This window comes from Hevea brasiliensis, chromosome 11 (assembly GCF_030052815.1).
Source record: "Hevea brasiliensis isolate MT/VB/25A 57/8 chromosome 11, ASM3005281v1, whole genome shotgun sequence".
Taxonomy (NCBI): Eukaryota; Viridiplantae; Streptophyta; class Magnoliopsida; order Malpighiales; family Euphorbiaceae; genus Hevea; species Hevea brasiliensis.
In genome coordinates this window covers 15,967,534-15,984,111 of record NC_079503.1, presented here as the reverse complement: position 1 = coordinate 15,984,111, position 16,578 = coordinate 15,967,534, and the positions used below count along the sequence as shown (strand labels likewise).

Below are 16,578 nucleotides of genomic sequence, written 5' to 3'. Positions count from 1 at the left end.
GGTAAAAGGTTTTACTTTATATTGTTCAATTTTACCATTCGAGTTGCGCTTGGTCTTAAAGGCCCATTTACACCCAACTGTTTAAATCCTTCAGGCAATTTGACGAAATCCCATACTTTATTCTGTTCCATGGATTTTAACTCATCTTTTATGGCGTCTAACCACTTGTCAGATTCAGTACTTTCCTATGGCTTATGAAAATGAGACTGAATCTTTATTGATTCCAATGTCAAAATCTTACTCTTATAAGCAAACCACATAACCATCATTAATTGTCGATCTCTTTTCTCTTTAAGATCTTCCTAATGGCATTTGTTATGGTACACCTTCATCAGCTCTTTATAGGTTAGCTTCTTTAGGCTGTGTTTCATCATCATGTTGTGTAGTATTGTTTAAACATTCAACAATTGCTAGAATAACAAATGGAGTAAGGATTCATATAGAAATATTAATAGGCACAAGAAAATCAACTTTAATTTCCTATTTATCCATATTCTATTTCCCAACACTCCCACTGGCTTCATCATTTTTTTAAGGAATCTAGCATTACTAGTTTTCATAATTCTTGGACTATGGTTTGGAACATAAAGCCTATACCCTTTAGATTTCTATGGATAACTAATAAAGTATCCATTGATCATTCAAGAATCCAAAATCTTTTCATGTGAATTATAAATTCTTGCTTCTGCTCAACAACTGAAACATGTAGGTGCCTTAAACTAGGTTTCTTTCCAGTCCACAATTCATAAGGTGTTTTTGAGGCTAACTTACGAGGAACCCTATTTAATAAGTATACAACGGTTTTAAATGCATACATACACAAAGATATAGGTAAAGAAGAGTTACTCATCATACTTTTAACCATATCCATTAAAGACTAATTTTACTTTTCAGCCACCTTATTTTATTGAAGAGTACTTGGCATAGTATACTGTACACATATGTCATGACTTTTTAAGAACTTTACAAATAGACCAGGACAAGTTGTCCCAATTCATTATGTATCTCATTGTATTCACCACATCCATTTAAACTTACTATTTTTACCTTTCGATCTAATTACCTTTCAACCTTATTTATATACATTTCAAGTGCATCTATTGAATGAGATTTTTCATTAAATATATCCATAATGTGAAAAATCATTAATAAAGGTGAAAAAGTATTTTTCTCTACCAAAAGATAGAGCATCAAATAGCCCATATTTATTAGTGTGTATTATTTTAAGAAGCTTACTGCTTCTTATGGCTTCTTTCTTATTGTGTTTGGTTTGCTTTCCCTTAATGCAATCCACACACATCAAGATCAGTAATATCTATACTTGGTAGAATCTTATTTTTTATCAATCTCTCTAATCTTTCTTTGGATATGTGACCCAAACGCTTATGCCACAAGAAAACAGAATTCTCATTCAGTCTACTATGCTTAATTCCAATATTGCTATAAGTAACTGGCAAGGATTCAACAAAATTATCATTAAGTTTTAGTATATATAGATCATCAGTAAGAATTTCAGAAATAATAATGGAATTATCATTACTATTAAATAAACTAAAACATCCATGTCCAAACTTAACATTGAACCTAAATTCATTAAGTTTTGAAACGACAATGACATTCTTAAAAATTAAAGGCACATAAAGGGTTTGTAATAGGTCTAGTTGATAACCATTATCTTAGACCAAACGGCAAGTCTCTATGCCTTCAATTGAAGCCTTCATATGGTTCCTCATAAATAGAAAGTCTTAGTTGAGTTTCAGTTTAGACCGTAAGGAATCCTTTTATCACGTTGGATACATAAATAGTAGCACTAAAATCAAGCCAGCAAATATTATTAGGAACTTCAAATAAGTTTTATTTGAAACATACATAAGCATAAAGATTACCTTTCTTTTTAAATCAAGCTTTATGTAACGGGCAATCTTTCTGATAATGTCATATTTTCATACAGAAGGGACACGTATCTGCCATTTGTTCCTTTTCCTTAGCTTCAGTAACATTTGAAATACTTTTTTTTTTCTTCTTAAACTTGTAGGCTTTAACTTTAAGTCCTTTATCAGCTTCTTAACCCATAATATTGACGGAATGAGTCTCTTGATTCTTCAGTCTTATTTCCTCCTACATTAGCTTACTGGCCAATTCATTATCATTCAACTTATTATTAATAGTGTTGTAATTAATTTGAAATGGCCCATATTCAGAGGGTTATGAGTTCAAAATGAACTACACCAAGAAGGAATCATCAACTATCATCCTTAAGGTTCTTAGTTTTGCTGCAGTATCACTCGTTCCAATAATGTGCTCTTTCATACTCTTTGATCCATCATACTTCATGGTCATGAGTTATGCCATTAGAGTACCAGTTAGTGACTTAGCTTCAAAATAGAACATATCTTTCATAAGTTTAAGGTTTATAAGTTTAAGGTATTCTTTTACATTTTTAGTTTGTAGAGTTATAGTTTTAATATCATTGACAATAGTCATTCACAAAAACATAAGACTCAATTTGTTTATCAATTTCTATTGCTTATGGTATAACTTCTCTTCCTTACTACTTGTATCCATAATAGCAGGGAGTTTGTTTTCCAATAATTCTTGATAGATCATAATAATAATAAATATAATGTGAATTATAAATATAAGATTCAACTATGATCCTAATAATAGATTTTGAATAAATAAATTTTCACAAATCTAGAAAGCATGTCTGATGCGGAGTTTAATTGACTCATGATAATAATTGAGAGAGACCCTTTAATTTAATAAATTAATTTCTTCCTCTTGACTCTTCTTGATTCACACATAAAACTTTAATGATGAGAGACTTTTTTGATATCACTTTAATATCTTTGACTTTATGAAAAAGAATGTGTATGAACTTATGGGTAGAGAGAGAATCAGCTTTTATATATATATATATATATATATATATATATATATATATATATATATATATATATATATATATATATAACAATTAACTTTAAAATAATTCATCAAAACTATTTTATGAATTAAAATTCATTTTAAAATAAAATATTAAAAATTGAATCGAATTAAAAATTAAAACATTAAAAAAAATCAAAATCTTATGAAAAATTCAATTCATTGCAATTTGACAAACTTTGTTGCTTCTACTGTACAAATTTACTCATAACAGACAAGAAAAGTCACGAAATAATGCAGCAATTCCCAATTAAAAACCTCCAAATCAGAATTGTTCTTGGAATGGATATACACGTGGCTTCCATCATATATATATATATATATATATATATATATATATATATATATATATATACATAAAAGATCTTGCCGCCATGAGCACCAACTAGGAGACTAACCACCAAAATTTTCCTCATCCATGACTCGCCAACCGAAGGCCTTGTTTGGAAAATTGCAAAATTAATATGTTGCCGTGAATGACCATCGAAAATCAAATGTTTTAACTCTTTGTTATAAAATGAAGGTTATTACATAGATGACACATAAATTTTATTTTGTTTAATATATATAAATATCATTTTAGAAATTAATAAGTCTGAATCACCAGTACCATAATCTGACGAATTATTAATCAATTAATTTCTTTTTGTTCTTTAAAATTTTTTAAAGAATATTAGAATTGTCAAGATTTAACATTTTAATTTCTTGTACTCCAACATTTGATCACTAAACTATTAACCCAATGGGTGAAACTTACCACATGGATAATTAAATCCTATATAATTTGAGGTTTTAAGCTCTTGGAAGATGTTTCAAACTGTGGTAATCACTTCTGTTATGGAGCCATTAAGCAAATTGAACTAGTAATTAATAGGGAATTGCTGCCAAACAGATCCCAAATGTAGAAGAAGAACCTGCATTTTGATAGGTATTTTATGACCTTGACCTTTGGTGGCTGGGAAAGTCAAATTTTTATATCAACCTTTTGCTGTGTTGTGGTCCAAAATTTGGTGCATTGGGTTGGTCAATTTTAATAGGGAAAAAGGAAAACTCAGAGAAAAATGAGAAGAAGAACACAACTAATGTATTTGAGGAGGATCTGTGCCTGATGAAATATTAGGTCATCTTCCATTTGCTTCACCTGGTTCACCTTTTTTGCATGCTTCAATTTGTTAACTAAGGAGGTTCAATGGTATTAGAATCGTTTCCAGTGCCATAAAGTCTCAAGTCTCTAGAATTAGATGACATTAGAGTTGTCTCCAGTGCCATACAGTCTCGAGTCTCTGGAGCCAGTTGTATAGGCTGGAGTGGGTGCAATATTTATATGCCATGAATCTATCTATGATGCTCCATTCTTGTGCTTCGAAAAATAGTGTTAATGACTTTGTCCCGACAACTTCTGTGATGAGGTAGTGAAAATGATTTTGCACTCTGCAATTGGTTGAATCCCACAAAATAATTGAACCAAAGTCAAATTCTTCGAGAACTGCAATTTTAGTGGGGGAGAAGGAAAATGAAATATGAAAAATTGGAGCAGGGTAGTCACTAGGCAAATGGGGTCACCTGGGAGATCTTGGCCAACCATTGTCCGTAACCTAGCAACTCTAAAAGGGGTGACCTTGCTAGGATATAACCCATGAAAGCACACGGCAACTGAGATTCAGCACTTTGGACCATGGACAATGATATTGATAGTCACCTGGGAACTGAAACTGTGCAAGTTAACATTGATCCCTCGTTGTGTAGTGAACCAGTGAAGACCACTCAGCTATTTGGATGTAACCTTTCCAATTCATTATGGATAATTATGAGTATTTAAGGTAATTTTGTATTTTTTTTTTCTTTTTTCTATGCAGAACATAAATAAAGCAGTAATCTTAAAAAATGCCACATAAATAAAGCAGTAATCTTAAAAAATGCCATTGAAATGATCTTTGCTCAGAGGGAAGGTTGTACCGCTGGCTTAAAAAATCAACAGAGAAATCAGAAAATACAATCTTTCGTGGCCCCAGAAATCATTTCACCAAATGCTGCATGCAAAAACATTTAGGTAAAAGGAGGAACTGATCTTGATGGCAAAATTATAGACTTTCAAGAAATTATGGTCAATTAAGTATGTAAAACGAGTAACAAACATTACCCAAGTTCAATTCCAAACTCCTAGTTTCTGTGAAATAATAGGCTAAGAAAAATAACTGATGACCAATTATTGATAAAGCATATTTATTTCACAAAAACTAGGACCACTAGTATTTTCTTTTTCTTTTATTTTCCCATTTAAAAATACTGATTCTGATTGGCCAAATGTGAATTATGATTCAATTCTGATTAAAATACACAAGCAACAAAAAAGAAAAACTTCTGTCATATATCATGAACTGACAAAGAAGCGCAATTGATCACATAGCATTCTTCAGAGAATCACCAACTCCCTGGAAGAAACAATATGATAGCGCAAAATCAGCAATAAAGATACCAACAAGTGAGATAACCACAGCCGAAGTTGTTGACTCCCCAACACCTTTGGCACCTCCCGAAGTAGTAACTCCCCAAGCACAACTTACAATTGATATGATCGCACCAAAAACCTGTGACTTGATCATTGCGCTGATTAGATCCCATGATCTAAGTATTCTCCTAGCTGAATCCAATATAATATTAATGCTTATGCCAAAGACGCCATCAGCTAGTAAAGCACTGGATGCCATGCCCACTGTGAAACACATCAAAGTCAAAAACGGTAGAGCAAAACAAGAAGCAATCACTCTTGGCGTCACCAAATAATCAACAGGGTTTGTTCCAAGAACTCTCAATGTGTCTGTTTGCTCAGAAACCTGCATTGTTCCCAACTCTGCTGCAAAGGCACTCCCGATCCGCCCAGCAACCACGATTGATGTGACCACAGGACTCAACTCCCTTGAAAAGGCTAGTGCTAGGACACCACCAACTGATCTTTGCAATCCCAGTCTAGTGAATTCTCTAACAAATTGAATGGTAAAAGCCATGCCCACAAATGCAGAGGTCAAGAGACAGACTCCAACTGATCTAGGTCCAACTCTCTCCAGCTGTTGAAGAGTATTTCTCCAGTGAATTTTTCCCTTTAAAGTCCTAACAACCACCTGCCCTGCCAAGACAAGAACAGATAATCCCCTCCAAAGGTACCCAGGCGGTGACCATTTGCTCAAGAAAGTCTCTTTTTCAGAACTAGGTGCGTGGTTAGTATTTGTTTCTTCATCTAGCAGAGAGACAGAAGGGTGACCATCATTTGTGTTGGGAGCCACAAACAATTTGGTTTGTCGCTTAGGTGAAAGAAATTTATGAGTATGAGCTCCTACACTGAAGCAAAGTTGACTGGAATTCAAAGTTTTAATGTCCATCCATCCATTTGGCTTGACATGGCTTCTTCTGCAATATGTTTAAACATTAATGCTACAATTGAAATAATTTTGGTTTCTTTTAATTTCAAGAGGAAGAAGGAAAGCTACAATAGAAAGTGGCCATGGGAAGAAAGAGATGAAATCATGAAAGTACAATTTACACACAGAGAGCCCATACCTGTTGGAAATGTAAAAAATTGGATGAAGATGTGAAGCTGTTTGCATGTTTGGTTGTCTTCAACTTTCTGAAATTAATCCAATTTCAGATGTTTGTACAAACTAAGGATGCAAAACAACCCAGGACAGTCTGTAACCTCTGCCATAGAAATTTCCAGTTGAAGCAATCATATTCACATGAAGTAAGTTTCCCTAAATTTCCTTCTAAAGTATCCAAGTTAAAGTTGAAGAGAGCAGAACCAAAGATAAGCAAGTTTTAAATGAAAAAAAAAAAAGACAAAAATCAAAGAGTTACAAATCATGCCCCTTGTATATGCCAGATATCTTTATTGACTAGTGCAACAATTTTAGCAAACCAATTGTTTCTTGTTAGAACAATTTCCACGTTCACCTCTTCTCTGGACAAAGGAGTACGCATCAGTTGGTTCGGTTTCAATATTGAAGAAAATGAAAATAACCAAATTTCTTAAAGTGTAGAAACAACAGAACCAATATTGTAGATGAGCACTGAACCTAAACAAACTGAAATGGTCTGGTTCAGTTCATTTTTCCAATTCAATTCTGGGATGACCTTTTTGGGATACAGTTATATGGCTTTATGATCTCTCAGAATCTGAACAACTTGGATCTTTGAGAAACAAAAGAAGACTTTGGAAATCAATCACTTGAATCAAAACTATAATGACTAACACCAACAAAATTGACTATCCATATTAGAAGGGAAAAGCATAAAAAGGTATATTTCACTTGGGTTATAAACGGGAGGGCTTTGATTTCGAAGGTGTTGATATATATCACCTAAAAAAACTGCCAGCAATGGATTATGAAGAATTGCACCCTTTAAATTTGAAATCTACCATTATTACATACCAGTTAATATTTAATATGAGGGGATCTGATTCTTGTTTGACAAACCTAATCCACCAACCAAATCTTTCAGACTAACTTGAAAACCATGAACAAAGTAAATGATAAATAGTAAGACCAAGACAAGCATTTTATTAGTAAGACACATGGCAATAAAATTTTAGAACTGCTACTGTAGTGCAAAGTAAAATTGGACCTCAATGGCTGATTGGAACAAGACGGCAGACCTCAGACTTCAGTCACTTGAGTGAAGAGAGAGAAGGATGAGACTGAGTTTTTTGTGTTAAAAGATGAGGGGTGGGGGATGAGGAAAGGGAAGAGGGAGCTTACCTATTGTATATGAAAAAGCCAACGTTATCATTATATATGGCTTTCAAATTCTTTTACTTTATATTATCAAAACCAAAGCAATAAAGACTTCCTATTCTAACACCTAACTACCTAAGCATGTAAAACTGAAAGACAAGAAGCTAGACAATCAAGTCATCTACCAAAAAAATATTTATATAGTTTATTCATTATTTTTTTCTCTTTTCAATCTTAAATAGGTCTTTCTACTCACAATTTGACTCTTTTTGGCTTTCCACAAAAAGACTATGCATTCACTCAACATTTTTTAATTTTATATCACGAGGAAACAAGTTATAGTTAGATCTTACTAAGCAATGTTACTATTGCTCCATCCAATTTGTTAAAAGCCTTTCATATGAAAATAATCTACACAGCTCAAGTTGCAAACTTCAATCTATTACCCCTTGCCTAGAAACTAGAATTTTACAAGAATTCAATTTAATTGATTTCTTTTTAATCAATTCTCATGTTTGAAATGAAAAAATTTAATTCTTTTCAACTTAAAAAAATTTCATTTTAAAAGAAATAGAAATCAAGCATGATTGTGTGAGAATTCATTTGAATTCTTTCTTGCAAATGATTTATTAAAAAAGGAAACCTGAAAGTATATTTCTATATAATCTACATATAGATGTGTTTGCATCCAAACAGAGACCAAAAGTAAACTAAGAAAGATGCTAGAGTTTACATATTAAAGCGGGGATATTTTGCTTCTCCTTTCTCTTTTCCATCCATAATCATAGATATAACACCAACCAATAGTAAAAGTGTTGATTAATTCTTCAATTTTCACATTCAAATGCAAGGAGAAAATAGCCATGCTCAGTTGGGCTTACTTGCTTTCTTGTGGGAGCTTTGATAAACTACTTTCCCCCTATAAAACAAATAAATACTACCCGAATGATTTAATATCATCTACTTAAAGAAAATGACAGAAACTAGCAAATTACTTTGTGCTATATTAAAGCTAGTCATCAAATTTCAAAAACCCAGCGAAAAACCAGTATGCAAGTAGGAAAATTACTCAAGAAACTAAGCATAAAAGTATAAAAGCTTGAGAAATTAACAAAATCTACGAGTCACAGTGACAATTCTCCTTGCTTGGACATAAAGTCTTAAGAAATCTAATGAAACCTACCCAAGAAAATTAAAAGGTATAGGATGAATTACCTTTCGGTTTAGATGCCCAGAAGCTACAACATATTTCTTTGTCCTCTCATTTTACCATAGCTCATGGGTTGGCTCCTGATTCTAATTTTCCTTGTGTTTTTTTTTTTTTTTTTTTGGTCAATAGGGTTGGCCCCTGATTGGGGAGAGCAGAAGTAAGGGAAAAGCTGAATGCGTATGTGCTAGAGGGTTAGCTTTTGGGAATATTTCTTCCGAAATGACCAGATTACCCAAACTTCTTAAAGGTAGACTGTGCTTATGGCTGGGCCCGAATTGACAATATACAGTGGTGGTGGATTCTCTTTGGTGCGGGCCAGATCAGATCCTAAATAGATTAAATATTTAATTACTAATTTTAAAAAATAAATTAAATTGAATAGATTAAATATTTTTAAAAATAATTAAATCATTTTTTAATTTATTTCAAATTTAGCTTATTTTATTAATTTATTTATTAATTTTAAAATATAAGTTAAATTAAACTAAATTAACTTTTTATCAATTTAATTAATAATTTTAAAAACTAAATTAAATTGAATAGAAACTAATCACATGCTTCTTCTTGAAAAATTACATCATTTTGATTTTTTGGTATATTCAATCCGCATGCCACGTTAAAATTTTATTTTATTTTATTTTTTATAATTATATTTTATTTATATAATAAAATATATTTAATTTATAATTTTTATTAATAAAATATTAATAAAGTCTTTAACCAATATTTTCAAAATAATTATCGAACTAATACTTCACATATTGATTACTTAATTGACTGAAAATTTTTTTTGAAAAATAAGTTTATACCATTCTCTTGCTAATTATAATTAGGGTTGAGTATTCGGTTCAAACTGAACTGAATCATTAAAATTGAATTAACCAAATTATTATATTTTAAAAATTGAATTGAACTGAAATGAATGAAAAATTGAACTGAACTGAACCGCTCTATTTATATTTAATTTTGACCTTGATTTAAACCTAATACCATTAATCAATGAAATCAATGAAATTAAACAACTTATATATAGAAAATTACATATAATTTATAAAATCTTTATAAAAATAAATCAATTTAAAAATTAATAAAGTAATTTAGTTCGGTTTAGTTTAATTAATTTTTTTTTTCAAAACCAAACGGAACCAAAATTTTCAAATACAAGATAAACCAAACTGAATTATTTTAAAAATCTAACTGAATTATCAAATTAAAGTAGTTTAATTTAATTTATTTATTTCAAATCGAATAGTGCTTACCCCTAATTATAATCGACCCAACAACAAAGATAGGAAAAGACTTTTTTCCCCATTTTTTTCTTGATAAGCAGCAATGGGGTTCATGTGATCCATATGAAGATTAGGTTAAAGAGAATTGGCATTAGAATGATACCAATCCATATTCAGCACATGGGAAGGAAATAATGGCCTACAACTCCTAATCCTATATCCAAAATTGCAATGGAACTCTTTTTGTTTCAATCATTAACAACATAATCTCTCTCTCTCTCTCTCTCTCTCTCTCTCTCTCTCTCTCTCTTTTATCTATGAATAAAATGGATTAACTACAAATTCAATTCTTCTGCACAAATCTCTCTCTCTCTCTCTCTCTCTCTCTCTCTCTCTCTCTCTTTTCTATGAATAAAATGGATTAACTACAAATTCAATTCTTCTGCACAAGCTGGTATTATTACTCCGCAACTTAGAAAATGAAAATAAATAGATAACAACTCAATAAACAAATCCATAAAATGGCTAAAAATGAGCCCCATGCCAATGAGTCCTGCCCTTCAAAACCAAACATAGAAAATTTGTCCCTGTTTTGCATGCATTTATCCCGTAAAATAGGGGAGAGATTAGTGTGCTACATCATGATCTGTTTCTGACCAAGAAATCAAATGATCTATTACATCAATACTATTTATTATGGACCAATTTAGTACTTGGAAATCGATATAAAGAAAATTGTTGATGCCATCAGTTAACAACTGCAAGCATAACAAATATCACACAGGTGTCCTAACTAGAGGGAAAATAGAGCTGTAGTTCAAGGAGATAGAAAGTGTATTATGTAAAATGTAGTATCAGAGTATTTGAATGTACTAATCAGACCCAAACATGCTCATAAAAATTGAAATCTCAAAAGAATTTGAGTCAAACTATTATTACAAGTGTTTTGCAGTCGCTAGGTAATTCACACAGCTTTAATTTTGATAGAAAAATTAAAGCGAAACTTTTTATTTTAAAAATATTTTTAAAAAATTATTTACTACTTCTAGTCTGGAAATTCAGGTTTCGGAGTCTATATATGTGAGGGGAAGATGTTAAGCACTCTACGTCATCCCTAAAAGGTAGATAAATTTAGCAGTGTACTCACAATAATTTAATGCTAATAATTTTAATAGAGTTTAAATTATGATATTAGCTCTTTGTGTTTGATTTGAAACAAAGAAAATGCATAAATGTAAAAATACATAAATATCTTACTATTAAGGTAAGTCAAATACAAAAGTAAATGAAATGACTCTAAAAGTGAATTTTGACTATATTTTAATTTAATTTTATTTATTTTTATTAATAATTTTTAAAAAGGGTTACTTTTTTTAATATTGATTTTCAAGAAAATAATTTAAATAACACGATTAAAAAAAAGACGGCTTTTAAGTTTGAGAATTGGTATTTTTGATGAGAGGGAAGCATAATTCTAATATATTTTAAAGAGGACTTAAGAGGTGATTTTGCATAAAATAAAATTGGATCTATAATCTCTTATTGAAAATTAAATTTGCTATTTAAAAAAAAAAAGGTGTGCTAAAAAATAAAATTGGACATTGAGTTCTTTGCAAAGTAAATTAAATTTGATAGAAATTAGAAGGGATGAATTTTTGAAGTTGAGCCATACTGTCAAAAGTGAAAGCTATTTTGAGAAAAATAGATTGAAATTTTGATTTTTCTAAATATAATTAAGTTATCAATTAAGAAATTAAAATAACTTAGATTAAGATTTTCATTTATTTTAATCAGTATCCAGATTAAAAGAAATGTTTTACTTAATACCTAAAGAGTTGGACCTATTAGCAGGTATCCTACTTAACAAGATCAAAGTCCCATTGTCAGCATTAATTAATCGTAACCTTAACCTTTATCAATTTAATTAAACTAAAAACAATATTCATACATATTCATCATTCGTAAATTGAACATAACAAAAAGAAACTTAATACAAGCCAAATCAAATATATATGTTTTACTTACAAATTTATCAAAAATTTGGTAGAATTTTTCAAAAAAAAAAAAAAAGATATTTCCCAATTTTCAATAAAACACAACCTGTACAAATTTATCATTTTGGTTTGCACATTTATTCAAATATCTTCTATCTTAACAAGAATAACACATAAAATAAATGAAGTTCAACTACAGGTGGAATTAGGTTTTAGGTAAAGTATTAACTTCTAAAATCGGACTAAAATTTAAAAAAAAAAAAGCTCTTATTTGCTATTCCTTTCTAACCAACCATTTATCTATTTTACTTTTCACAAAAAAAAAATAAATACTAACCAACCATTTATCTATTTTACTTTTCACAAAAAAAAAAAATAAATACTAAAAGCACAATGAATAGAAGGACCTCACCAAAACCAAATTAATTGTACAAGAGTTACTCATGACTTGAGGAAAAATTTTAAAACTATTAGGTTGAAAATGAAATAAGTGATTTTAGTGATCCTTCACAAAAGAGATTTTATTCAATTAATTTTTATAAATTAAAGAACTCAAGGGGTATTGTAACACCCTCCCTGTAGCAAATCCGTACATTCTACTGTTCCGGTGACCAGTGTCGGTCCGGACAGTTAGAACGTCCGGAAAAATATTTAAACTAAAGTGAGGAACCATAATTAAGTCAAATATTAATAAAAAAAAATTTAGAAAAAATTTTAAAAGTAAAATACAGCCAAGTTAAATGAGCCAGTGCCCTAGCGATGGGTAACCTAGTGGAAAGTTACGGTTTTTACAACTAGGAGCCCTAGACCAGAGGAAAAATTTATAAAATAATTTTTGGGACTCCAGAGAAGGGTCATTGAGGCTCTTATGGCATTAGAATGCCAAGAAAATGCTTAGAAAAATTTTCCAATTGGTATAGACAATTTTAGTCTGTTAAGCCAAATGGAGAGCATTTTGGTCATTTCGCCTTCAGAGGTGATTTTTAACCGACTTGTCCAGTTAAGTAAATAATTATTATGACATAAAATGTGAATAAATATTACTAGAAGTGTAATTAAAAATGAGAAATGAAAATAAGAAAATAAAGTAAAAAGAAAATGGAATTAAATTGGATTTATGACATTGGATGACATCATTAAAAAGCTTCCCACCAATTAGAAATTGACAAATCAATTAAAATGAGATAAATATAACTAAAATGAAGTAAAAACAAACACAAAATCTACTACATCTTCTTCATTTTCAGCCGGCTTCCTTTCTCTCTCTTCTCTTACCATTGTTGATCAACAGTTCTCACTAAAATTCCTTGATAAACCACCATAAGATTTTAATCTTGCTTCACAAAACCTCTTCCTCACACCTTAAACAACATCTAGCTAGCAAAAAGAAGAAGGAAAAAGGGAGATTTGGGAACTTGGAAGAGAGATCAATTGAGGTTAGTGACCAATCTCCTCCCTTTCTTGTTTAATTCATGTTTAATGCCATGAGATAAGTGAAAATTGTAAGAAAAACAAAATAAAATTTATGTATATTCATCCCTACAATTTTGGCAGCTTAGGGATGGTTAGGGTTTGATGAATTTTCTTGAAGCAAAGGGTTTATGAGTTGCCCTTAACATGGGATGAGTGATTGAACATTTAAGTGCAAGTGTAAGGCAAGTGTAATGCATAAATGGAACTTGAAAACTTGGACATTTGAACAATATTAGGGTTTACTCATGTAATGGTTCATTAACCTTGTAATGATAAATTCGAGATCATTTGAATGTGTATAATGAGGAAATGAAGTGAGTTGAGGCTTGGCATTTGTGTATGGGTGAGCTGCCTTGGCTGACCTACAGGACTGAGCATGAGTCAAGTAGGTTTGGGCAGTTATAAATGGAATTGTAAAGGTTCAATTGGTGCAAGGCCAATTGGACATGAAACTAGACACATAATGGCACAACTTTGGTATAGAAACCTAGCCCAGAAAACCAAACCAAGTTGACCTAAAAATTACCCTAATCCAAGTAACCTGCATTCTGCCTGGGCAAAATGACTAAATGAACAGTATTTATTCATTTGGTCATAACTCAGTATAGAAAGGTCCAATTGACCTAAAATTTTACCAGTAGAAAGATGAGACATAGACCTACAACTTTCATGAGGAACACAAATCCAAATCATGACCATAACCTAGTCAAATTGCCAACTAAACGTAGGTTACCAAATCTAGCAGAACCAATTTTGCCCGGATTTTTGGATTCTGTCTAATCCGGCTAGTTATAGTGTTTAGGCCATAACTTGAGCTACGAAACTCTAAATGGAGTGATTCAAAAAAGGAAATGTAACTAGACAAAATAAGAAATAACTTTCATGAAGATAATTTTATCAAATTCCTACTGTATAAATGACCAATTGAACAGTAAATATGAGGCTTAAAATCTGAAAATTTTGAATAACTAACACTAAGCTTAGAAATGGTATTGGCAACCAATACCAACAATTTTAGAATGAAAAATGTGGTATGTTTGGAGTATTAGAATCAATGTACTTATTGTCTATGCAAAAGTCAACATTTTAGTTGACTAATGAAATGAATAGTAACACCTAAACTTAAATTTTAAGAATTGTACAATTTAAAAGTGTAACATGCCCTAGTACACCTAGCAAGATTGGTTTGGATAGGTTGGTATGCCAATAGGGTTCAGTTAGCAGTACTGCACATGGCATTATGCGATTCTGTGATTTTATGGCTTTTAGCCATTCTGACATTGTGTTGATACTTGGCCTTGTGCCTAATGTTATTACAGCATATTAGCTGTTCTGTTGCACACTGGGAGGTGTATATGTGACCGATGGTATGACGGCCCGAGGTACTAGATACCCAGTGCCAATTTACCCGTTTATCCAATCCAGTCATCCAGTATAGGTTACCTGGGCAAAAAAAAAATGAAAGTGAATAAATTTAATGAAATTATGAATATAATAAGTACAAAATAAATAAGATTACCAATAATGATCGAAAAATTGTCTGCAAAAGACATCAGGATATGCACTATATATTTATTTTCTGTTATTTATTTTTATTTTATTATTGATACCACAAAGCATTATTGCTTAGCGCGTTGCTTTTTGCCATGCGTAGGTTCTGGAGAGACCGACCAAGAGCCCAGTAGACCACAGACTGGGTGAGATCTTCTATAGCTCTGCATAGTGTCCGTGTCACCTCACCGTCATCAATGCATTGGTAGGAAATTGTGATATTTTGATATTTTGTAATTAACTTTTATTTTCTTATGTGTAATTAAGACTTATGTAATGTATTTTGGGTATTGATGTAAATAAAGGAAATTGTGTTTATGAATGAAAAAGTGAATATTTATTTATGACTTTTATATGAATATCATATGAAATGAATGAATGAGAAATGGGAGTATATTTGAGAAATATTGAGATTTTGTTGATGAAATGGAGTTTGGGATTGATAGAAAATTTTGGAAGTGTTTTTCACAAGTTCCGAAGAACTGTTTTATTCATTTTTAGTATGCTGAATTTTCTATAAAATTTACGGAACCTCAAATAAATTATAATTTCAATAAATGACTTAAATGAATTATATTTCACAAATTGTACTTCATAACTATGATAAAAATAAATTAAGGAAGAATAAAAATGATTGAGATAAAATAGGGTATTCCGGTACACTGTGTGACATTTCTTACTCGGCTATACTGTAGACGGGTAAGGGGTGTTACATGTATCCCCTATTTAAGTGGTTTAAAGGGGTACCCTTTAACCACTAAAAAAGATAAAGATTTTTGTTAAATTTAATTAATATTAAGAGTTTAGAGAAAACAAAGGGGTATCCCCCTGTTTAAGTAGTTAAAGATATGCCTAACTACTTTAAAAAAAAAATTAGAAAGATTTTTATTTGATTTAATTAATTTTAATAAATTTATAACAATTTATGGGGTATCTCCTATTTAATTAGTTTAAGGGGTATCCTTTCACTACTAAAAAATTTATTTTATAGAAAATTTTTATTTGACTTAAATAATTTTAATAAATTAGTAACAATTTAAGAGGCATCTCCTATTTAAATAATTTAAGGCGTACCCCTTAACCACTCAGAATCTTATGATTAAAAATAACCAATGAACACTTCAAAATCCAAATTAATTTAATTTATTGAGAAAATGGAATTATTAATAATTAAAAATAAAATTCAATAATTAAGTTGATAAATTAAATTAATGGGATTTCAATTTAATCTATTCCAAAATAATGGCCTAATTTAAGATAGATTATCAATTAAAATCTATATTAATTTATATCTTAATTACAAAATAAACTAAGATAGGAAAAAAAGAAAAAGAAAAAGAAAGGTCTATAGAACATAAAACTTATATTTTACATGCTATTTCCTAAAAAAAAAAAAAAAATCCTTTCATTCAACCATGAAGACAAAGGGCATTTCGAGATAACACAAG

The 16,578-nt window shown here is 30.6% G+C and overlaps 1 protein-coding gene across 6 annotated transcripts; it reads right to left on the bottom strand.

The window, feature by feature from the left end:
- Positions 1–5,222: 5,222 nt before the first annotated feature.
- On the bottom strand, positions 5,223–9,049 carry LOC110669504 (protein TRIGALACTOSYLDIACYLGLYCEROL 1, chloroplastic). 6 transcript variants are annotated; one of them, XM_021831225.2, is made up of 4 exons: positions 8,889–9,009; positions 8,555–8,592; positions 6,502–6,639; positions 5,223–6,351 (listed from the first exon to the last, which is right to left on the bottom strand). In XM_021831225.2, exons 3-4 carry the CDS (start codon positions 6,546–6,548, stop codon positions 5,346–5,348), a joined length of 1,053 nt encoding a protein of 350 aa, XP_021686917.1. In that variant the 5' UTR covers positions 6,549–6,639; positions 8,555–8,592; positions 8,889–9,009; the 3' UTR covers positions 5,223–5,345. The 6 variants fall into 6 exon arrangements, with proteins under 6 accessions (XP_021686917.1, XP_021686932.1, XP_021686895.1 ...); XM_021831240.2 differs by having other exon boundaries at positions 6,502–6,568; positions 8,889–9,006; XM_021831203.2 differs by lacking the exon at positions 8,555–8,592 and having other exon boundaries at positions 8,889–9,049.
- Between the last annotated feature and the right edge of the window lie 7,529 nt (positions 9,050–16,578).

Excerpts from the sequence above, each read along its gene's own strand:
- LOC110669504 (XM_021831203.2), bottom strand. The coding sequence starts at position 6,548 with ATGCAAACAGCTTCACATCTTCATCCAATTTTTTACATTTCCAACAG. Across the intron at positions 6,352-6,501 it reads ATTTTTTACATTTCCAACAG|AAGAAGCCATGTCAAGCCAA; the intron begins GTATGGGCTCTC and ends AACATATTGCAG.